Source organism: Sphaerulina musiva, assembly GCF_000320565.1.
Source record: "Sphaerulina musiva SO2202 unplaced genomic scaffold SEPMUscaffold_1, whole genome shotgun sequence".
Lineage (NCBI taxonomy): Eukaryota > Fungi > Ascomycota > Dothideomycetes > Mycosphaerellales > Mycosphaerellaceae > Sphaerulina > Sphaerulina musiva.
In genome coordinates, this window is record NW_016017383.1 from 746,024 (window position 1) to 769,072 (window position 23,049).

At 52.4% G+C, this 23,049-nt stretch overlaps 10 protein-coding genes across 10 annotated transcripts; 5 read left to right on the plus strand and 5 right to left on the minus strand.

The window, feature by feature from the left end:
* The first annotated feature begins 220 nt into the window (after window positions 1-220).
* SEPMUDRAFT_121954 (6-phosphogluconolactonase) lies at window positions 221-1,513 on the plus strand. Its single transcript, XM_016901741.1, has one exon. The coding sequence runs from the start codon at window positions 405-407 to the stop codon at window positions 1,203-1,205; it is 801 nt and encodes a 266-aa protein (XP_016764541.1). The 5' UTR covers window positions 221-404; the 3' UTR covers window positions 1,206-1,513.
* On the minus strand, window positions 1,469-3,665 carry SEPMUDRAFT_145673 (acyl-CoA dehydrogenase NM domain-like protein). Its single transcript, XM_016903192.1, has 3 exons — window positions 3,308-3,665; window positions 2,437-3,246; window positions 1,469-2,382 (listed from the first exon to the last, which is right to left on the minus strand). The coding sequence occupies exons 1-3, from the start codon at window positions 3,432-3,434 to the stop codon at window positions 1,649-1,651; spliced, it is 1,671 nt and encodes a 556-aa protein (XP_016764542.1). The 5' UTR covers window positions 3,435-3,665; the 3' UTR covers window positions 1,469-1,648.
* Window positions 3,666-4,496: 831 nt separating this feature from the next.
* On the plus strand, window positions 4,497-7,803 carry SEPMUDRAFT_159898 (RmlC-like cupin; the record flags this gene model as incomplete). Its single annotated transcript, XM_016907871.1, has 1 exon — window positions 4,497-7,803. One exon carries the CDS (start codon window positions 4,497-4,499, stop codon window positions 4,902-4,904), a length of 408 nt encoding a protein of 135 aa, XP_016764543.1. The 3' UTR covers window positions 4,905-7,803.
* On the minus strand, window positions 4,521-7,803 carry SEPMUDRAFT_145674 (patatin-domain-containing protein). The gene has a single exon (XM_016903193.1). It carries the CDS (start codon window positions 7,522-7,524, stop codon window positions 5,272-5,274), a length of 2,253 nt encoding a protein of 750 aa, XP_016764544.1. The 5' UTR covers window positions 7,525-7,803; the 3' UTR covers window positions 4,521-5,271.
* Window positions 7,804-9,338: 1,535 nt separating this feature from the next.
* On the minus strand, window positions 9,339-12,418 carry SEPMUDRAFT_145675 (Na_H_Exchanger-domain-containing protein). The gene is made up of 4 exons (XM_016903194.1): window positions 12,130-12,418; window positions 11,621-12,064; window positions 10,360-11,571; window positions 9,339-10,305 (listed from the first exon to the last, which is right to left on the minus strand). The coding sequence occupies exons 1-4, from the start codon at window positions 12,262-12,264 to the stop codon at window positions 9,409-9,411; spliced, it is 2,688 nt and encodes an 895-aa protein (XP_016764545.1). The 5' UTR covers window positions 12,265-12,418; the 3' UTR covers window positions 9,339-9,408.
* A 1,119-nt stretch (window positions 12,419-13,537) lies between these two features.
* On the minus strand, window positions 13,538-14,056 carry SEPMUDRAFT_75599 (uncharacterized protein). The gene is made up of 2 exons (XM_016910111.1): window positions 13,940-14,056; window positions 13,538-13,832 (listed from the first exon to the last, which is right to left on the minus strand). Exon 2 carries the CDS (start codon window positions 13,770-13,772, stop codon window positions 13,593-13,595), a length of 180 nt encoding a protein of 59 aa, XP_016764546.1. The 5' UTR covers window positions 13,773-13,832; window positions 13,940-14,056; the 3' UTR covers window positions 13,538-13,592.
* On the minus strand, window positions 14,022-15,494 carry SEPMUDRAFT_137206 (Phosphotyrosyl phosphatase activator; the record flags this gene model as incomplete). Its single annotated transcript, XM_016902831.1, has 2 exons — window positions 14,022-14,226; window positions 14,254-15,494. 2 exons carry the CDS (start codon window positions 15,492-15,494, stop codon window positions 14,022-14,024), a joined length of 1,446 nt encoding a protein of 481 aa, XP_016764547.1.
* A 360-nt stretch (window positions 15,495-15,854) lies between these two features.
* On the plus strand, window positions 15,855-18,044 carry SEPMUDRAFT_103813 (uncharacterized protein; the record flags this gene model as incomplete). The annotated part of the gene is made up of 1 exon (XM_016900518.1): window positions 15,855-18,044. One exon carries the CDS (start codon window positions 15,855-15,857, stop codon window positions 18,042-18,044), a length of 2,190 nt encoding a protein of 729 aa, XP_016764548.1.
* A 544-nt stretch (window positions 18,045-18,588) lies between these two features.
* SEPMUDRAFT_145676 (MFS general substrate transporter) lies at window positions 18,589-20,804 on the plus strand. The gene has a single exon (XM_016903195.1). It carries the CDS (start codon window positions 18,820-18,822, stop codon window positions 20,764-20,766), a length of 1,947 nt encoding a protein of 648 aa, XP_016764549.1. The 5' UTR covers window positions 18,589-18,819; the 3' UTR covers window positions 20,767-20,804.
* Window positions 20,805-21,239: 435 nt separating this feature from the next.
* Window positions 21,240-22,671, plus strand: SEPMUDRAFT_55769 (Clavaminate synthase-like protein; the record flags this gene model as incomplete). The annotated part of the gene is made up of 3 exons (XM_016909374.1): window positions 21,240-22,122; window positions 22,218-22,326; window positions 22,402-22,671. 3 exons carry the CDS (start codon window positions 21,240-21,242, stop codon window positions 22,529-22,531), a joined length of 1,122 nt encoding a protein of 373 aa, XP_016764550.1. The 3' UTR covers window positions 22,532-22,671.
* Between the last annotated feature and the right edge of the window lie 378 nt (window positions 22,672-23,049).

Below are 23,049 nucleotides of genomic sequence, written 5' to 3' on the forward strand. Positions count from 1 at the left end.
AAAACAGCTTCCTCTACTGGGGCTATATGCCAATAGAGAATAGGCTCAATTCGAAACATATATACATTCAACGTGGGGCTATACAGAAGGGAGCATAGTCCACATGAGTGGGGCCATCTGCACCTTTGTTGTTGGCCCTACGTCATCTGTCGCGATTGTGAAACTGATAAGTGCACCTCACTCCTCCACTCCCGCCCGCCCGCCTTCTCTGCCGAGACTCTCACATGAAGTGCTCTATTTCTGGTCCAACGGTGCAGCAGACACTTTCTTAGGCCACTTCACCACTACCTCACCACCACCACCACCTCATCCTCCTCCTCGTCCTCCTCCTCTTCCTCACTTCCAACCCGACTCGCTCGCCTCCCACTCACCTTACGCTTACCGACATCGTCCCCACCAACACCATGGGTCGCCCACCGAGTCTCTACTCCTTCGCCAATGTCGACAAGGACCTGGCTCCGAACCTGCGAAAGTACATCCTCGAAGCCCAGAACGAAGCCCTCAGCCGTCACAACGGAGCCTTTCGCATAGCCGTCTCCGGAGGTTCTCTCCCCAAAACCCTCGCCAAAGCCCTCCTCGCGCCTTCCAATGGCACTCCCGAAGACACTCCCGACTTTGCCAAGTGGGAAATTTTCTACGCCGACGAACGCGTCGTCCCTCTCGACCACGAAGACTCCAACCACCGACTCGTGAAAGAAGATCTCCTCGACCACATCCCCGAGACATTGGGCCGGCCCAAAGTCTTCCCCATTGACGAGCAATGTCTCGACGATGCGCAAGAATGCGCCGATCAATACGAGCAAACTCTCGTTTCCATCTTCGCCCAACGCGATTCCGTCAAACTGCCCCTCTTCGATCTCATCCTCCTCGGCTGTGGACCCGACGGACACACGTGCTCGCTCTTTCCCGACCATCCTCTGCTACGCGAGAAGAATGCGTGGATCCTCTCCATCAATGACTCGCCCAAGCCGCCGCCGAAACGCATCACGCTCAGCTTGCCCGTGGTGGTGCATGCGTCCAAGATTGCCTTTGTGGCCACGGGGGCCGGCAAGAAGGAGGTGATTAAGAAGATTTTTGAAACCGAGCAAGGCGCGAGTCTGCCATGTGGCTTGGTGAATGCGCAGGCTGCGGAGCGGGTGAGCTGGTTTTGCGATGCTGCGGCGACCGAAGGGGTCAATTTTCCGAGAAGAGGTAGTGTGATATAAAGAATTTTCTCTCTCTCTTTCTCCTCTCTTTTTTTTCTGGGCGAAAGCACATGAAAAGTATACATACTGAGAAAAAGCTGTAGATGTGCGTGCAGGCATGGCATTGCTGTCGATTAGATGAGATACCATTTCAATGAAGCAACGGTCGCAACGGCCGTGGGGGAACACTACTACTACATGTCAGGCCGGGAGTATGCATGCGTACACGCACCCATCGAAGAAAGGAAACATGATTCTGGGTTGGAAATGGATGGTACATGTACATTTGCACTGAAGCGTCATGAATAATACTATATTCTTGCCCTTTTTACAGCAAAGGTATTCCCAATGCCATCATCACAATACTAATCTAGGTCAAAAAGGTACTGCAGCTCCCAAGCTGTGCTGAATCACGTTCCATTTTCCAAAAATACAATCGAGTCTTGCCCTCCGTCTTAGATCACTCATAGCTTCATGCCCAAGACCTGGTGGACACGCAAAGCCTGTCGAATGCTCAGATCCAGCATAATCTCCTCACTACCACCCGGAATCGCATAGGCACGAACGTCACGGTACAATCTCTCCACCTTTGCGCCTTGGCCGCCTCTGCTGTAAGACAGTCCACCAAAGATCTGAGACGCCTCGCGCGCACAGAACTCAAAGGTGACGGTGGCTTGTGCCTTGAGACCGGCAATGGCACCACCGAGCTTCAGCATGGCTTCGGTTTCGTTCATTTTCTGGCACTGGAAGATGAGCGAGTCCATCCAGGCGGCGGAAGCCTCAATTTGTCTCGCCATGTGTGCCAGCTTCAGGCGAATGACGGGGTGGTCGATAAGTTTCTTGCCAAACGTCTTTCGCTTGTGTGCGTACTTCATGCTCTCCTCGTAGCAGACTCGACTGAAGCGGATGCACTGGATGATAATGCCGATACGCTCGTGGTTGAAGTTGGTCATGATGACCTTGAAGCCTTGGTTCTCCTTGCCAATTAGGTTCTCAACGGGAACTTTGACGTCCTCGAATGTGATGTAGGTGGTTCCAGAGCTCCAGACTCCTTGACAGTCCATGCGTCGAGTTGACACACCCTCGAATTCGCGCTCGATGAGGAGGACGGAGACTCCGTTCATGCCTTCACCTCCTGTGCGGACGGCGGTCGTAAAGTAATCACACCAGATGCCGTTTGTGATCCACTTCTTCTCGCCTGCAGACAATGTTAGTCAAATACGCCACTGGAGGAGGAGAGTGGATGACTGACCATTCACAATGTAGTGCTTGCCATCCTCGCTCAGCTTCGCCTCGCAAGTCAAGTTGGCAACATCAGACCCAGCATCTGGCTCAGTGATGGCAAGACAGATACGCTTGTCACCAGCAAGAATACCGGGGAGAATCCTCTCCACAAGCTCCTTCTTGCCAGCCTTTACCACAGGAGGACATCCAATACCGAATCCACCCAGCACGTTCCAGACAAAACCACCAGATCCCGTTCGTGACAGCTCATCTGTGAGCAGCATCTCGTGGAACAAGTCCCACTTCTCGGGTGCGACTGACTTCACAGTGTACTTGGTGAGATGTGTGGGGAATGTATGCAAGCCGAGTGTTCCTGCGAGATAGCCTCGCTCGCCCATTTGCTTGTAGATTGAGTCTGGTACCTTCTTCGCCTCGTCCCACTCGGTCACGTTCGGCATAATCTCGTCTTCCACCCATTGTCGGATCTCGGCTCGCAAGTCGGCGTGTGTCTGGTTGAAGTATGGAGAGTGGTAAGTCTGGTACCAGCTGGGGTCGGCGTACGGAACCAGGTCGCCAAATGAGTCGAGAGCCTCGGCCTCTTCTGCAGCACCTGGACCGGGGACGGGTGCGACTGTGCCAGACTCTGCCTGTGGGACTACCACCTCTTTCTTCTGTGCAGGCGGAGAGGGAGGAGGGGTTGGCGCTTGCTTTGCGGCGGGCTTTGGCTTGGAGTCGAGAGAGCCGACCATCAACTTGGGTTGGTATTTCTTCAGTATCGATTCGTTGTGGTACTTCCAGAACTGCTTGCTAGCATCCTTGCCGGCCACTCTTTGGAGGACTAGGCGGGAACGTCAGTCGTGCATCGCAGCAGCATACTCATTGTCCGAGGCTCGACATACTCTTCTTGCCGCCGGGATGCTCGTCGGCGAACTTGGTCAGGTCGTAGACATCCTCGTCGACGACGATGTAGAGGTCGTCGGGCTTGTTGTGCTTGGCCACATCGGCGGTGGAGAATGACTGGGACATGGTGATGGATGATTAGTCGGTGGGAGGGTGACAATGCCAGAGAGGAGGTGGAGGAGGAGGCGGAGGAGGTGGTGGTTATGAAAGAGAGGGAGAAGAGGTCACTGTCACGAGCACGAGACGAGGTGGAGGGCGGAGGAATGTCAGATGAGGAAGCTGGAAGATGGGGAAGGGAAGGGAGGAAGAGGCAGGCTTACGAGATTTTCATGTGAAAGAGAGACAAAGCCGAGCGTGCAGTCGGGTCCAAAGTGAGCTGTACTCGGAGGTACCTCTTCTCTTCTGAGTTAGTCTTCTCATACCTCCTAACAGCACTGGAGCAGGAGTGGACGCCTCGGAGAAGAGCAGCAGAGTCAAATGATCGCAATGTCATCCCAACTCTCGTGCTGTGATTGGTCCATCATCCATGCCTCGGCCTCTCCACGCTTCCCGGCATGTGATCGGATCCGGACGATCACCACCTCCGCAAAGCCAACAACAACAATAACAATAATTAAACAACAAGAACAAGAACAAGAACAACAAGGGATTGGTATAGATATCATTGGAAGAGCAACGCCCGAAATGTTGTCCGTAGCCCTCTGTTCCTCGGGTCCCGATCTGAGGATACCCACTCAAGCCTTCTCCGACAACCACGCGAACCCTATAGTAGACCAGGTCACATATACGGTATATAAGGTACCTACATATACGATGTCTTGTCCCTTTAGCCCCTTCATCCGCCATTCTTGACCTCTTATGAGTGCTGCGATGACCAGAGACAGAAAGGGCCAACACAAGCGACCTATGTACCTATACCTGTAAGGTACATAAGGTATATTGGGCAAGACGCCTGTGTTACGTCAGTGAGGGACAGGGTAAGATGTAGATGAACTCTCTTTGGTCCGCATACCATGACCTCCGTAGAGAATAAAATCCGTAGCCAAGGTATCTCCAACTTCCTCGCTGGTGGAAAACAAGCCAATTACCAAGTGGCAAGCAACAGCAATTCACCAAAACAAAAACCAACAAAAACCCACAACCCACAACCTACAACTCCCACAACTCCCACAACCCAATCCCAAAACCATGCCCCCCCAAAACCCCATCCTCGTAACCCCCTCCTCCACCCTCGGCTCCAACAGCAGCGGCGCCCAAACACAGGGCATGACGCGCCAAAACGCCCTCGTAAACGTCTCTTCCAACATCTGCGCAACACGCATGATAGCAGCACCACACACGGCATCCGCAATCCATCATCACGGAGAAGAAAATACCATCGTCTTCGCATTCAGTGGTCAAGGGACGATTGTGAGTGAAGGGGGTACGAAAAAACAAGTCTTGATGCCGGGGGATTTTGCTCTGATTCCTGCTTGGGCGGAACATCAAGAGGTGAATGAGACGGATGAGGAGGTCGTGTGGGCCATTGTGAGGAGTGGGAGGGAGCCTGTCGTGGTGAATTTGGATGAGGAGGGGGGTTGGGGGAGTAGTGTGTGAGTGTGATGATGAGAGTGGACTGGGAAAGAAAGAAAAAGAAAAGAAAAAGAAACGAGAGAAAGAGACAGGATCATGTGTTTCTCTTCTGGAGAGAAATATGTACAGTAGGAAGAAGATGACTAGGTAACTGTAGGTGAGGAAAGCTTGCGCTTACATTCCATATGGCCGATGAGAAGCCTGCTGTGCTATCTAAGTATTTTATTCAGACGAAGAAAATCTGTTGTGAGTAATAGTGTCGTCCTTGACACATTCCCACGGGTATAAAAAAAGCTCGTTCCAATCAGCATGCTTCATCACCCATGCACCATGCTAGTGTTCATTCGACTCTTGCAAGCGCTACTCGTTGCTACATCTCACGAGCGACAAATCACGGTCCCTTCGGCGCTAAAGTCGATTTGCGCTGTGACCTCTTTCGTTCTGGTGATGGGGTCGGACTGCCGATACTCGACATGTGCAAGCCATTAAATGCTCGCCTGAGGTCTGGCGAAGTCGGCCGTGATGGGCTCTCAGTGGCAAAAAAGTTCTTGTACGACATGCTGGGTGACACCGGCTGAGAAAGGAAAGCCGTCAGTCGACGATCAGCATCTCTGATGTCCAATCCGCCGCCTACTGGACGTTCTGCCACGCCACGATTGGCGACATCGTCGAAATCCTCATCCTCGTATGAAGTCGTGGGAGATGAGTGACCCGAACACTTCTCATCGGAAGAAGACAGTACGGTGTCGCCAGCATTTAAACTAGCAAGTTGGAATGGTGAAAGTGTCGAACCTTCAATCATCGATCTGATGGGGTTGTGGCTCAATTTGCTCCGGCCCCGCACGAGGCGTGGTACGGCAATTGCATCTTCAAAAGAGCCAATCTGTGATCGTGTGCGTGAAAGACCAAACTCAGACCTGGTAGATGATGCTCTTTTGTGTCTTTTCCCTCGATTTTGACTTTTCATGATGGAAGCGGCAGTCGTACTGTTCACTGCGCGTTCCAAGTCCAGCTCAATGGCCACAGTATTGCGAATGCGGTCGATTTTGGGCCACGTCGCCCGTTCACCATGCCGCGTTGCTTGTTCCATAAACTCATGGGTGGGATTGGCAAGAATCTTTAATATCCCAACCCATGAGATCTCCGGCAAGATCGTGATGTCGCCATCATACTTCTGCGTGATCACGGCATGGAGCATCTTCAGGAGAAACGGGTCCCATATCGACTCCATAAAGTTGTCGAGGGCGAATATGAAATTGGACTTGCTGACCGAGAGCACATTCTGCAGGAGTGTCGAGTTCGACACCTGCTCGCTCTGCAGGAAATGTTGAACATGAGGATTCACTTGACACGCAATGAAGTTATTCACGTTGAACATGCGTTCGAGAGTGGCCGATGGCAAGTCTGCCTGGATGCTGCCATCAATATACTTGTGGTCCAAGTGTCCCCACAGCTCAATCTCGCCCGTCGCTGCGTTCTTGCATTTCAGTCCTGGAGCCTCAAACACGTACGGAACAGCACAAGAAGACGCGACGGCCGACCAGATGACCACATTCGGCGCCGAGATGTAATTGAGTAGACGAGGCACATTATGCTTGTCCTTGCATGACACGTGGATGTTGAGGATCATTCTCGTCAAGTTGTACGCCTCTTTGAACGTGATGTCTCCCAGGAGATTGCGCATCACGCGACAGAGATTGCCGACATTGAAGGCAGGCTCGCCTTTCAATATGTTGACCGTAGCTCCAATCCAGCCCGGCATTTCGTCGTCGCTCTGAAACACCTTGAGATCGCCTTTTTGCAGTTCGTCCAGCTTCGCCAGAATGACATCGCGTTTGTGTGTGCAGAGAACCGAGCCCACAATACTGCCCGCCGATGCACCGCAGACGATGGATGGCAACAGACCCTCTTCAATCAGGCTCTTCACGACTCCAATGTGACACATGCCAAGGGTACCACCTCCCGACAACATGAGTGCAGTCTTCCCAAACGAAGTGCGAGCCAGTTTCAACGTCTCGTTGTACCGTTTCACATCCGCCGTGGGATCGTTCTCGCAGTAGTCAATCAGTTGCTCAATCGTGTAGCTCACCACGGTGGTGTATTCATCAATCAAGAACTTGGTTCCTACACGACAATGCCGGTAGAGCTCGGGGTTGCACATTCCTCCCAAGTCTCGTTTGAGATGATTGCGAATGTGGTACAACATGGCCTCCATGTCTCGATTATTGATGGCCTGCTTAAGAGCTCGCAGTCGATTGCGGAGCAGGGCTACATCGTAGTCTTCATCCTCCTCGTCCTCCAGTCGCCAGAAGTCGTTGCCCTCGAGCATGTCCAACTGTTGTGCAGATGCCCTCCATTCTTGCCCATTCTCTGCTGCTCGCATGCGCAACTCTTGCAGAGCTTTCGCTGCCTCGGCCTTGCTCTTTGTGTGTTGTCCAAACAGCCCCGTCCAGCGGACCGTGTCGAGCAGATCCTCTGCTATTTGGAAGGGAGCATATGTAGCTCCTGGCAGAGAAGGCAGCCATTGTGATGGCTTTGAGGGTACCGTCTTGCTCCCAGACTTTGTCGGGGAACCATCTTCCTGCTCACTGTGGTCACCGTACTTTCCGCATGTCGGCAGAGTGGTGCCTAATAGCCAAGCCATGCGGACTGGCCATTCGTCTGGGCTGCTCGATGAATATGCAGTGTACGGCGAACGACACTGGATGCTCGGTAGGTGGCGGTGGCATTGATGAAGTCGGATCGAGAGTCCACGTCACGTTGCAATCGAGATGATTTGGGACCAATCGCACTGTTGTCATTCGGCGGCGGGAATGGAAAATGGTCACAGGCGCCACGCATCAGATCATTTTGAGCAGTCCGTCGGGCGGAAGCGATGCAACCACTAGGAGGTAGAACTAACAGGAAGCGATCAGGCGCGTGTCCCTTTGCAGCCGACAAGAGTTATTGAAGATTGGAGCTAGATGAGACATATTCTCCACGACTACCTCCTAGGTATGAGCTGGAACTGGAGTTGTGGGAGGGAACAATCTGGGGTCTCCACAGGAGGTAGCAAGGGCGCAGCAGATGACACTGCCAGGAACGGGAAGCGATGCATAGGACGTGAATACTAAGACACATGACGCTGCTCGTCATACGACTCACCCACTCACACCCACTCCCACCTCTGGGCTATCTACAGGTAACTGACCCTGACCTACGCTCCGCTCCCTGCCTCCTACCTCCTACCATCATCCAACATGAATCGTGCCGGTCCGTTCTGACAACCACCGCTCTCTCGAGCGTTTGTTGGTACCACCCTCTCGCAGCCTCCGTGCTCTTTTGTCACATGCATGCCATCGTCCACGACAAAAACCGGGGAGGAAGAGCCTCTGCAGTCCCATTGGCCACGTTGCAATGCTGTACAACGCATCTGCAAAACAGATGCCTGCAGGAACTCCTCCGTTCCCGGTCGTACGGAGGCTGGAGCAGATGATTCACGAATTCATGAATGTCCAGCAAGAGTGGCTATACCCACGCCATCATTGAGAACGAGGTAGTTCTACCTCCTACTGCCTCCTGGGAGGTAGCAACGGACGGCAGTTCTCAAGGGAGTTGCTAGTTCTACACTACGTCCTACTAAACTGTCCTACTCCTCCTTCCAGCCTTACAACAGTATAGCCGGTGGACCAGACTAGGAGGTAGACTATCACCGAGAGAGAGAACGATCTCGATCGAAACAACCAGACCGCCCTTTCTACAGGCGCCCTAGCAGATAACCTACCGTCCACTATACTACTGTACGGTCTATACCGTACTATTCACTTTATTACAAAATGCGGTGTACTCCATCAAAACATCCATCTACTATACCTGACGTCCTGACCGCTTGAAATATCCTGACTCAAAAAGTCTTTTAGCCTGCCCGTTCCCGTATGCGGATGATGTAGTGAATGTAATATCCTTGCCAACACGAGGAGTTACCTTAGTTAGTTTCCACCCATTCTACACGAATCCGCGCAGGTCTGGTCTGCAAGCCAAGCATAGGCAGCACAACTGCCGTTGTTATACCATATTATTTGCTAGTCCAACGACTCCAACCAAGCTCCTGCCCCACTATTTCCGTCCTGTGGCTTCATCATCATCAACGTCACATGTAAAAAAAAAAGGCCGCCACCTCACTTTCTTAGGTAAGTACGTAAGGTATGTACCTAAAGTACCGGTAAGAAGAGGAAGATGACAAGAGACACAGAAAATCAGCAATAGAGCACATGCTATGTACAGGTATGTAGGTACTCGCACATACAATGTACGTGGGATGTCGCGAGCTCATTGGAAAAATACCGTCCAATTGATGCATCGAAGGATGCGGTCGTTGCCACCACCATCATCATCAGAGAGCCGAAAGAGTGCGAATGTGATATTGATAATAAATGTACTTCTCTCATTATTGACATCGTAAATTCGTAAATCTAAAGACCATGGACAGGTAAGGTATCTCTGATATGAACATGACTTAAAACTCCCATTCCATGCACACCAAATCGCATCACGATGCCAATCCAGAGTCTTTCGCCTGTACCACGAGTAAGCTCGCTTTGATGCCGCTGCCAGCAAAAGTATCTGCAGCTGTTCCGAGACAGTCAGATGTGATGCTGCTGGTGCTGCCGCTCTGTTTGAAATGATTCACATTTCTGCCAACCACAATAATATCGCCTCCATTCTTGGGATTCTGACCAACCTCTTGCTGCGCCTGGGCCAGTGCATCCTGGACCGGATCCTTGCTATGCCGTACCGTGTCGAAAACCACGCGCCGAGCCATGTCTGCGGACATGGACTTTCGGAGTGTGGTGAAGAGTGCAGAGGGACCTCCAGTGGTAGATTCAGTCTTCGTCCCCAATGAGAGAACTCTGAGAATCTCCATTTTCTTCGACTCTGATGGTTTCGTGGGAGTGACATCCTCGGCGTAAGTTTCGATACTCTCTTCCGATTCGTAGTGTACGATGGTAGCCGTCACCCCTGGGTTCTCTGCAAGTTGCAGCACGATACGCAAAGCTACCAAGTCGTCTGCACCCATGCCGAAATATGGCATGAAGATGTGATGACTCTGATCCACGTTGAGAAATGTCGTGTTGTGACCTCGTTGACTTCGGACACTCATGGCGCTCAGCGAGCAAGGCAGAGACCATTGCTTTGGCTTCAGCGATCCGGAGAAGCCTTGGTTGATGAATACGGCCGTATTGCATTGCGGCGTGTTGAGTGCTTCCTGCACGAATGTGCTGTACGATTCGCTCGCGAGTTTGATTTGAATGCTGTCGTTCGAAACGGCCTGCTTTTCACTCAACGTTCCAGTCTCACTCCACGGGATGAGGAGCAGGTCGGAGACTTCTTCCACAGCCTTTTGAATAAGCGTATCGGCGAAGTTGCTTTCGGGGACAACGGTAATCTACAATGATTAGTATGCGCATGGAGACCTCGATGGCTGAATGACGTGACTCACCTCGCCCGAGACAGAAAGATTAAACATTTGCCCCAATACTCTAAAGGCGTTGATGATGGGGTCAAGGAGGGAGTACTCGTCCACCTCTGTCACCTTCATGACAGAAGAGCCTCGCTCCGTGAGCTCCAGAAGGCGAACGCCATGAACGTTGACTCTCTGGGACTTCTCAATCGCCTGAGAATCCTCCACAAACTTCTCACCTCCCTTCATGGGATGCTCCTTGTTTACAATTTCCGTGGCTTTCGTGCCCAATAAAGACACAAACGCCAGCAAGGTGGGCATGTTGTCTAAACGCAGGTAGACGAGAAGGTTTCGCACCTTGGAGAACTCCTCGTTCTCGTGAGGTACAATGTCACTTTCCGAGCTGCTGGGCGGCCTGCCGGTATCCCAGTCGATTTCGCCACGCTTCCACGCTTCGAGCTTGCGCTGGTACCATGGAGGATAGAGCAGCTGCACCAGGGGAGTGGTGGCGAAAGTAGTGACCAATGCCATGACTACGAAAATAGTAAAGGTCCTCGTGCTCAATATGCGGGCTTGCAGACCAATGTTGAGTACAATCAACTCAACCAGGCCTTTACACGACATGAGGGCTCCAATGGTAAAGGACTCGCGCCAGACGAGCCCATTGATCTTCGCTCCAATAGTTCCTCCAACGAACTTTGCGATGAAGGCGACTGCTATCACGCCAACGACATAGGCCCAAGTTATGGCATTATCGAGCAGTCCGATGTTGGTGGATAGACCAGACAGTGCAAAGTAGAGCGGCAAGAACAGGGCGCCGACCAAGTCCTCGAGCTTTTCCGTGATCTTGATAGCGAAACCACCTTCGTGAGGACAAATCAGGCCAGCCATGAACGCGCCAAAGATGGCGTGGACACCAATAACACCGGTAAAGAAAGCCGATGCCAGGGCGATCAACAGCGTAGTCACAATCACGGCCTGGGATGGTCCGTCCTGCAGAGCTCGGCTTCGTCGCAGGTACCAAATGAAGACGGGCCGGACAGCGAGGAAGAGGAACAATCCGTAGCCAATGCAGGTCAGCAAGACCCAGAGCGCAGCCAAACCACTTCCAGCATTGACCAGTGCAACACAGAGAGCGAGAAGAATCCATCCCACGACATCATTGGTCACTCCCGCTGAAAGCGTGATGATGCCGACAGAAGTTTGGAGCAGTTGCAGCTCCGTCAAGATACGACACAGCACGGGGAACGCCTGCGAGCAATCAGTGTCCCATTCCACATCCACCAGAAAGCGCTCTTACAGTAATAGCCATAGCTATACCAATGAACAACATGAATGTCCCAAAACTGATGTCCACAATATTCGGCTCACCCTGGAACTGATGATGTAAACCCCAAGCTATTGCACATCCAAATCCAAAGGGTAGTATCATTCCCACAGCGCCCACACTCAATGCGACTTTCCAATTGCTGAAGAAGAATCTCAGGTCCACTTCCAACCCAACGAGGAATAGAAATAGGACGAGGCCGAGGTTCGCAACGTTATTGAGATTCGGTATCGAAGCGGTGGGAAAGACTGCGGCGGTGAAGCCTGGGATGCGTCCCATCACGGAAGGACCAAGTAAGATGCCCCCAATGACTTCTGCAATCACACGAGGCTGGCGGATCTTGGACAAAGGCCAATGGAGGAGACGGCAGAAGATGATGATGATGCCGGCTTGGATGATGAATAGGATGATGGGATTCTGCATGTGCCAATTCGATCAGCTCCAATGGACTCGGGCCGTTGGGAGGAAGTGATTATTCAAACCTTGGGATCATAGTGGGTTGGATCCACGCCCTCCAGGATACCTCCTTGGGGTGTTGCTCGATGCGTGCTCGTGGCCGTCGCTGCCGTGGAGTTCACCGTCTGGGTGACGAACTGCGTGACCGTGGCCGTGGCCATGACTGCGACTCAGCCCTTTCCTGGCTCGGTGGTCTGGGTGGTAGTAGGTCTGAAGGAGGGGAGGATATATGATGCTCGAGAGGAATAGATGCCTCGAATGGCGATATCACAATGGTGTCTGTTCCTGCAGTACAACCTGAACTCACACCGCGAAGGCGGGTGGCGTAGAGTGGGGGGGAAGAGAGAGAGGGCGCGAGATGATGATGATGATGAATGCAGAACAAAGGGAATGTAGTGGACTTACTATATGTCGCTTACAATAAGGTAGTGAGGCCGAGCCTGCGAATGCGATACCTAGCGCTCTAGGTCGCCCGGTCGGGTGACGCACAAGCACAGCAGCGCCATGCCCTGGCGCGATGGGATATCAGTGCGGACGATGGTTGACCAGCTGGTGCTTGCTTGCGCCTTGCGAGGTCTCGGCTTGGCGATGGGTGTGCGTGCTCGTGCTCGTGGCCTGAACCTGTCCAGTCATCCAATGTCGGAATGTCCATGTCGATCCGCCGTGAAGGGAGGTGCGCGGGTGGGCTCCTCCTTCCTTCGAGAGAACGACAGGTGGTTTTGGCAGGAGCAGTTCGCATGTCCACGGTCAGCAGCGGGTCCGTCAGCTGAGTGCTCTCCAAGCAGCTGTACGTCCGTCCCCTCTACACCACTGACCACTGACCGCGTGCCGTTCGAACGTAGGCTTGGTATTGCGCGGTGGCGTTCCTCAGTCTCGCATATGCAACTCAATTGTGGTGAACTAGAATTAGTGCGCCAAACCCTGATCGCCGAGCGCACCTGACGATCACATGCCGACCAGGACTCAGATTCTATCTACAGTAGGTACTGCGGTACCTCCTACCTCCGTACCTCCTACCTCCCTATGTGTGCGGATCCGTAGGAAAGGGTAATCTACAGTACAGGCATGGGGACCAGGGACAATGCACCGAGCTGCTCTCCTGGCAGGCACTGTAGATCAGGTATTTCCTCATCAATATCAATTCATTCTCACCTCCCCGCTGAGATCCCACGCCATCCAATCTGAGCTGCACAAGACCCACGAAAAACGGATCATTTCTCGGGACATCCATCTCTCGGGACACTCGGGAATATCTTGAACAGCGGTTTTAGACTTTAGAATATGGGGCGCTAGCAATACCGCCAGAGATGCCAGACCTTGCCGCGGACGTTTCTGATAGGTCGACAGCTATTTCAGCTTTGAGCAAAAAGTGTGCTCAGGTGTATTCCACGAGCACACTAAAATAGCGTGGTCCGTACACGATGCTAAGCTAGGCTGGCCTGTCGTCTGTATTATGCGCTGTTGATCGACGGAGGTTTATCCTTGCTATCTATCCCCCGAACCCCCAAGAAAAGACACATGCCAAAGCACGTTCACCATTCACCGTCCACGCGCTGCCACGCAGGACGGTTTGGAGTGAATGAGCCAGCATGATCGAAGGACCTTTGCTCCACGAAGAGGCACGGCGCCTTCTGGCTGGCAACTCCATGTCTCGTTCTCCCAGCTTCATCCTATGTATTCCTCCACCATACTGGTCGGCAAGGAATCATCATGCTGGGTCGCCTCAGATCTGACACAGTGACACGCCATCAAGTATCGTCAGTGAAACGCGACGTGCGCCCACAATGGTGTTTCAAAATGTGACCTGCTGAGAGTGTAGGCAATGATTCCACTCACCTGTGACACCGACTCGGTGTTCTGCTGGTCAAGGTCGGACCGAGTCGCGCAAGATGACAAGAATATCATGCTCATGATGAACTCAGCTTCCAGAGTCTTTCTTCGCCCATGGTGCCGCTGTTGACGGCATGGCCCGCACACCGCTAATACCAGGCTGGCCGTTTGATGCCCAGGGAGCAGCCGTAGATGCCGAAGTATCCGAACTACTATTGGAAGCACCCATTCGGGCAGATGCCACAGCCATCATCCTCGGTGCGGCCATGCGCGGTGCTGTCGTTGACATATGTCTATCGAGAGCTGAGTTTGATGCCCACGGCGCTCTCGTGCTTGGCATTCCAGTGCTTGCTTGCATCTGGGGCAGGGTTGTGTTGCCTATGTGAGACCAAGGCGCGGCAGTACCTGATGGAATTGAAGCCACTGGCGGTACATCCTTGCTCTGCGGAGGCTGCTGCTGCGCGTGAAAGGTTGCCGTGGTCTCCGCTGCTCGTGGATCCCTCTGCCATGAGAACAGACTACCAAAAGGAAAATGCTGAACCACAGGAAATTTGCCCAGCACTTCGGCAGCATACATCTTGAGCATCCCTTTGTTGATCTTGCCCCAGCCATCCTTGATACCGCTAATGTCGTAGAGAACCGGGGAGTGCTCCCAGAAAGGCCCTGTCTTGACGTCGTAGATGAATTGTATGGCGGAGAAGTACATGTTGATGTCTCGATAATCTGCTACGACAGCCTTATTGGCCACGGAAGCTGGGGATGGTGCTTCTGGGAGAGAGCCTTCTGTTGGCAGGGGCGAGGCCACGTCGCTACATTTGATAGGCGGGCCAAGCTGGGCAGACCCAAAGATATATGGAACAAAACTATGATCATCGAGGCCCCATACTCCATGCGATCCAGCCGGCTCCAGTGTGTAGGTCAATATGAGCTTGCGCATCAGTGCTAGGTATGGCTGGACAATACCGATGACGATAGCCTGCTCCTCTCCTGCATCAAAGACATTAACTTTCCAGAGACAGGCCAAGAATGCGAGAAAGCTCAATTCATGTCCCGTGCCATAATCGAGTCGCTGCGAGCTGCCAAAGCTTCCGAGGAGATACACCTTCAGCTCGTCCAGCAGACTCGTGTGTTCCGGCTTCGTTCCGGATAGAGTTGGTAAGAACGTTCCCAGATATGATTGTAACAGGATGGGAGCCTTCTGTTCGGCAAGTTGGAACCATTTGCGAAAAGATATGTTGCCAAATCTCCGGGCTCCTGTGTCAGGCGGAGCTTGGTCGATCAGGCCGAGGAGATCATGTAGCAGAGATTGAAGCGCCAGGACTTGCTTCGAATAGTGCGGCGGCTTGTCCAGTGTACATGACAACACCTTCCCCTCGTCAGTTTGCTCAGGAAACATGGCTCGCGTGAGCTGAAGCAGCCATGACAGCAAGTCCCTGTAAGCAGTCGAGGCGAAGAAGAAAGTGAGATCGTCGCCATCGTTGATTCTCTTCGAAGGAAGCTGGTATTCGTATGCAGCAGGGTCTGCGATGCGTTCCAATTCTGGATGTTTCTTTTCATTCATGGTGTCCGCCATGGTCGAGAGGTAAATGCAGGTAGTGGATGGACATATGTAGGTGTAGTTGAAAGGATTGCCAAGTTTGGCGCATAGACGGCCAGGCTAGATGCGTTGGTCTCAGCGGGTGCTCATCCGGCCTGAGCACGCTATTCCTCGTTCGGGCGCGTTTCATCGGCATGATAGGCTAAGTTGGCGAAGAGGGGTCTGATGACTGTGAGACTAGGCACCTCCTACAGATGGTTGGTGTTGGCCATGGCAACTCCGACGCGCCTCCACTTGACGCGCCTTTGCTTTACACGCCAACAAACGCGAATATTGCAATGAGCAAACATCATCCACGCCTGAGGCAGCATAGAAATAGCCACGATGGGTCCTCTGCCTCGACCATCCAGGGACACTCTGCTGCGTGCGAAGGCTCCTTCTGGTCATCGACGACGATCAGCCAAACAGCACGCGCTCCCAAGAGCTGCTCGTGCAGAAACCTATGATATCCCCGACACTCCTGAGCAGCTCAAAATACCAAAGTTGAGACGGCCACGCGCTCAAGCGCTTGATTTCTCACCCTTGCGCCCACGACAGAAACAGCAGCCAGCAGCGTCTACCGTACAGCCTCAGGATACGTTAGCGAATCAGGCCGCCGTAGAAGATCACGAAACTGCCCAGGAGCTACATAGCACGGCCGACCTAACACATCCAAGGCGATCCTTCCGAGCGCAGGCGACGAGTGAGTTGACGCCCGCTGAAAAATCCGTGGGCGGCGCCAAACGACATGCATTGCCATCTGTTCCGGCGAAAGAGAATGACGAGAACGCCGATAGTCCCATCGTCAGTCCGCGTCGTGGTGGCGCTGTGGTTGTAAGCACTGCGGCCCCTGTAACTCCTCTTAAACGGGGGCGCTCACCGAAGGAAGTTGGCAGTAAAGCTTCGCGGAAAAGTGCTAGCCTGGCAAAAAATGTTCCTCATGAGTATGGTGAAGGTCATGGGGAGCCAGAGGAAGCCGAGCCTGTACGACGAACGTACAAGTCAGCGAAAGGCAAAGGACCTCTCATTGAGAACCAGGATACGACGCGCGCGAAGCCAACGAAAATCCGTCTAAGTGAGTTGGGCTATCCTGTACAAACACCGACGACTGTAAATTCTGGTGGCAAAGACGAAAGTGCTCCTAATGGTGATCCTCGTGCGAATGAAGAACAAGACGAAGATGTCGAGCAAACCCACGAAGCCCAGGCTAGCACTGCGTCTCAGAAGAGCAAAGTCCAGCGAGTGCCCAAGAGGACTAAGGCCGCGAAGTTGAAGCGTAAAAGTACGACTGCACTGCCGAAGGTCTTTGCAGCGGATGAAGAGCTCCACGATGACTCTGGACGCGGCGTGGAGGACGACGGGGACTCTCTGGGGCAACAATACATCGTGGTCAAAAATATTTACACCAATGTAGTGCCCAAAGTCGAGGCAATGGGCGATGGTGAACTACTTGATGCAACTATCGATGAATTGCGGTTGGCCTGCAGGTCATTCCGACAACACCTTCGCCAGCTTCGAGAATCGCCAGATGACGCAGAGCTACTATCAGGGCTGCCGAGAGGCCTCGAGACTGTCCGGTCCCAGGTTGAGGTACTTTGTGAGGAAAACGCGGATAGAGAAAGAAACCGCTTGCAGAGTCAAAGCATTTACTTCTGCCTATTTCCTGCGCTTGTGCGAGTTCTGTGGTCTTTGATCAGATGCTACAAGGCGCTAGACTTACAGAAAGACACCGATGGCATGTCTGTGACTATCACGCACGTGAAGGACATCAAGAGGTTCACAGGTACCATTCTCAAACTGGGAGATTCAGCAAAACGTTATGTCAGACCTCAAATTGTTGTTGTGCGAGACGTCACAAGAGGGATTCTCGTGCCACTCAGAAAGGTTCACAACGCCTTGCAGCGAGAGGTGTTCGAATACGATGAGGAGCGGCAGCGTGAACAAAGGGAAGCCAGACACGCTCAAGCTAGAGAGGCCGCAGAATTGGAGGCCGCTCACGCAAAAGCAGAAAGGGCCAGATGGCAAACCATCCAAGAGAAGTGGTCCAGGCTTCACGTTGAGCGCAAGCTAGCTGACGAGTGTATAATTCCACTGGCCAAGCGACGCCATCTTCGTCAACCTAGCGCTGAACCCGAGCAAGATCAGAACGGAGAACGTTTCACCCGGGTTGAGGTGTTCCGGCCACGCGTAGGACCACAACCTGGCCTTGTGAACCGCATCAAGTCGCAAGTGTGGCCGAGGCAGAGCCAAACTGCGCTCGTTGAGGGGCTCATGACATGGGCGGGGGATGCTCTCGTCTTTGAAAGGATATTCCGTGCATACTGTGGGCGCAACGGACCACTGAATCCCTACAACGTCACTGAAATCGTCGTTCAAGCCGCGCTTCTCAAGCACGTTCTTGAATCGGACTGTGATCCGCATGCAGAGGATGCCGCGTGGGTGGCGCAGATACCGGACTGGACTAAGCCTGACGTGCTCATGCAACAGTTGCAAGCTCCTATATCCGAGGGGGGCTCGGATGTAGACTCCTGCTAATGAAAACTTGAGTCTTCATTAATATCAATTTTCCCGACCAAAACAATTCCAACGCTTCGCTTCAATAGCGATATACCTTCGATGCTGTATTTTCTCTCTACTTCAGTAGTCCTATCTCCCGAGAGAGAGAGCTCTCAATTTGCTATGCCTTATCGGGCAGCTAGACCGGCCCTATCAACATTTTGTCTTCAAAGCTCTCGTTGGCTACCCTTTCGTCTTTTATTCCTATCTTTTCTTCCGTTTCTAAAGAGAACATACTTTATAGGTATATTCTATACTATATACATATATGTAATAAGACTGAGCAAACTAGCGTAGACTCGGAGTATTATTATAGCTATAACAGTGAAGTTTCAGATAAGGGCAACACGGTCGAGAATGCCAAATTATAGCTTAGAGGCCAAGATCTTGAGGATGAAGGAGATAACGATAAAGATTTCGAGGTGGGCTGAGATCTCGGGGTGGTTGGTTTCTTGCCGAGTGGCCCGGAGGTTTGTCGAAACCGGAGCCTTACCTAGTCTCTACAGACCGACCGTAACCACTTGTGGTCATTGCCTGATCATGGAAAGATTCATATACACAGTAGCCCATTCACGCTAGAGGACCACGGTTCAAACGCCTTGGCAACAACCTCGGCCAGCGAGCTCCGGGCTCCGGGTCTCCGGGTCTCAAGATTTCAAGGATTACAGCACGAACAACCACGTTCCACCGCTGACGACAATGTCCACGAGAGCCATGTCGCAAATGACCTTGAGCGCGCTCACCGCCGTAGAGCATGCCCGACTCCCCTAACTCCGACCATGAGCTCCAGAAACTGCACCGCGACTCGCTGGATGAGCAAGAGGAAGAAGTGGAGGAAACACGACCGTCGGAAGACCACATGGACGGCAGCGGCATACCATCTGCACGCCGTGAGCGTCACCACCACGAGAGACAGCCGCTGAGCGCCAAAGCATCAGGAAGAACAGAGCGACAGCTGGATATCAACCGACGGACAGTGCGGAAGCTCGATACCATTTTACTGCCATTCCTGGCACTGCTCTTTCTGCTGAACAGCCTGGACAAGAGCAACATTGGCAATGCAGAAACCGCAGGCTTCACCCAAGACACGGGCCTTTCGCGAGAAGATGTGCACACTTCCATGGGCATCTTCTTTTTCGTGTTTGTTCTCCTGCAGCCTGTGGGAGCAGCTTTGGGTCGCCGATTTGGTATGCGCCGCTATGTGCCGATCTGCATGAGTCTGTGGGGCCTGACGACCATTCTTCACATCTTTGTGCGGAAGAGATGGCATTTGATTGTGTTGAGAGTCTTGATTGCAACGCTCGAGGCAGGCTTCTACCCGACCACGGTGAGCTACATGAGCCTCTTCTACACCAAGTTCGAGTTCGCCACGCGGCTGGGTTTCTTCTACGGCATGACTGCTGTAGCAGGAGTGGTCGGCGGTATTCTGAGCTGGGCAGTGTTCTCAGAGTTCCCAGGACATACCGACAATCCCGATGCGCCCAACCTGGGGCCTCCATCACGCCGGGCGCAAGGTACTGCGGGCTGGAAGAGTTGGGAAGTCCTCTTCCTGATTGAGGGATGTCTCACGATGACAGTGGCTTTGCTAGGATTTCCATGGCTACCACGATCTGCAGACTCCGCATGGTTCTTGAATGCGGAAGAAAGGGCGTGGGCCGAATCGCGCATGAGAGAGGATGTGCATCAAAATGATGTCAAGATTGAACACGACAGCGATGATGTGAACAGCAGTATGCTGCATAGTGATTACGATCCTGATGCACGAGTGTTGAGCAATCGCTATGACCACGCAGGCGATGAATCACACGAACGACTTCTGGACGAAGAGGACCCGCTGTCGCCAGAGCAGCGACAAAAGTCGACAATCTCAGCTGCCTCCGTCACACGGGATGCAGGCTTGAGCACGCATGATGTTGTGTCCGCCGTCTTCAACTACAAGATCTGGCACTTGTTGGTATGCAACGTGCTGAGTGCAATCCCAGCAACGGCCTTCGGTGTGCTACTGCCAATCCTAGTGAAGGAGCTATCGCCATCTTTGAATCTATCGCCAGCAGCCTCCAATCTGCTTTCAGCGCCTCCGTTCGCGTTTGGTGCAATGGCACTGTTCGTCTTCGTAATCTGGTCTGATCGTGCACAGAGGCGGCTTGCACCTATCCTCTGGGGCCTGCTGATATTGCTCTTGGGCTTGACATTGACAGTCGTTGCGCCCATCGGACATTACTGGCTACGGTACTTTTCACTTTGTGTTCTGCTGTCAGGCTCTTTCATAGCCTCGCCACTGACAGTAGCATGGCTAGCCAACAATACTCCAGAACCCGGAAAGCGCGCGATTCTTCTCGGCATCAATGGATGGGGAAATCTCGCGGGCGTCTTTGTATCAGTCCTCTTCAGACCGGAAGACAAAGCTGCAGGTTATGTAAGATCATTTTCGATATTGCTAGTCTGTGTCCTCGCATCCCTCGTCGGATTCGCCAGTTTCCGAGTCTTGATCATACGTGAGAACAGATGGCGACATGATGTGCTTCGGAGCTGGAGTGCAGAGGAGAAAGAACGCGAAGACACGCTGGGCGATGTTCCTGCTCCCGACGACTATCGTATGCGCGTCGCGAAAAGCAGTGGACTGCTCAAGCTGGCGCGAAGAGCGGGCCTGGAAGAAGGTCGGCAGGGCGATGAGCGATTGACATTTCGGTATGGCTTGTAACAGCAGTAAGCGATCTGATAAAATTCAGTGATACCTCCTAATAGTTTACAACATTCCTAAGTTACATAGTACCTCATGCTCACATGGCTTCCTATGAGCGAATCCGGTTCCTTAGGGGCGCAGAGTTATTGGATCCGTAAAGTATGCTCTCGTAGTTCGCCACCCTGTCAGAGTTGAGAAGCTCTCACTGTATGCTCGCTGCAATTCTGAACGCCTTTCTTGACGCTTTGAATTCGTGCTCTCTCGCATCCATGGTCTTTTGGGGTATTTCCGAGAAGATCAAAACTCGGATTGATCGTTGCACATGTTACGCAAGACCGAACCAGATATGCCAAGCAATGGACCCGCTTTTCTTGCCCGGGCTGTTATACAGTATCTTCTTTCCTCCTCCCTCGAGCCTCGAGGTAGCTAGGTATCGCGGTATAACAACTTCCAGTGGTTCTTCCGCCTTTCAAACGACAAGACTAATCACGATGGCAGCAGCCGTAGCTGCATCTAATACCACACAACATGAAGCTCGTAAAACAGCACAAGCTTATCTCGACCAACGATTAGCAGATAGTGCCACCAACAAGTCAACCCGGCCATTCGATGTTCCAGAGATCAACATCGCCAAATCATTCTCTTCCAAACTCGAAGATCGCAAAGCAGTAGCCCTTCAAATCCGCAATGCCTGCATGAACAGCGGATTTTTCCACATCACAGGCCACGGCATTGCCGAAGAGAAACGCCAGACGATCCTCAAGGCTGCCCAACGTTTTACCAAAGACTATCCGCGAGAGAAGAAGGAGGCCCTGCATGTCAGACATTCCCCATACTTCCGAGGATGGGAACCTGCCGATTTCACGTACGTCAATCCGGGCGATTGGAACGCAGCCGAAGCCGCGCCCGAAACGAAAGAGGGATTCAACTGGGGCTATGAAGCCGGTCTCGACCCCACGGGCGGTGATGGACAGTATCGTGAACTCGATGGCGCTGCCATCAACGCGAATGTGTGGCCCGACGAAGACATTCTACCGGGGTTTTATGCGGCTGTGCAGGAATACTACGGCTCGATTCTGCAGCTTGCGAGACATCTGTTTCGACTATTTGCGTTGGCGTTGGAGTTGGAAGAGGACTATTTCGATGATATGATGACCCATCCCGGGGGTATCGCGAGGTTGTTGTATTATCCTCCCGCGAAAGATCCGAAGCCGCTGGATTCGAAGGTAAAGGATAAGGAGATTGGACTGGGGGCGCATAGTGATTATGAGTGCTTTACTATCCTGTTAACATCTACTGCTGCTGGTCTGGAGATACTCAGTCCTGAGAACCAGTGGATTGCTGCACCGTTCGTGGAAGGCAGCTTTATTATCAGTAGGTTCCTTGCGATTCACACGCGAATGATGTATCGCGCAAAGAGAGAGAGGAAGAGGAAGACGAAGAGAATGATACTGACACCCCGAATGCAGATGTCGCGGACTTCTTGATGCGGTGGAGTAACGGCGTCTTCAAATCTACCGTGCATCGTGTCGTCAACCGCACGTCGAGTGAGCGATATAGCGTCCCATTCTTCTTCTCGTCAGTCGCATCACATGGAACAATCGATCAGTCTCTCCAGACAGTTATTAGTACTAACTTATGATGCTCATGTAGGATCAATTACGATCAGATGGTAGAGACTCTGCCAAGTTGCATCACGCCAGAAAATCCCTCGCAGTACAAGCCTATCCGAGCGGGGGAATATGTACTCGAAAGGCTCCGAGCTACTGCCAAAGACAGTTGAGAGATGTCAAGAAGGGCGTAATTGGTTTTACGTATACTATAAGCTCTCCCGTTTTGGTATAATCAGCAGTTCACTTTATAAATGAATGATGACCATATACTACTGCGTTAGGGAATAACGATTATTGAAAACGACGAGGCCATTATTGAATTGTTCCCTATCAGTACCCATCTCTGAAAAACGCATAATGGAATCAAATACTGCTACTGCATATCTTGCTGCCTCTGCTTCTGAATGCGTAGTGTTCTCGACTGTTGCAGAGAGCTACATATATGTACGTCAGTACGAGGACCCTCACTTCGCTATTGACGAGCCACTTTGTAGAGTTCGCCTAGTGCCACTTTCTTTTGTACCTCTCATCAGACTCGGTGTAGGAGGTAGAAGTCAGGTAAAGATGAAGTCGAAGGGTGCTGTCCCTGACTGGACGTGTGAGCTTAGGTAGACTGACTGCGTGGATGATGACATCACGTCGGCAATGGCGAACAACGCTGAGGTAATGTAATGTATCTACCTTACAG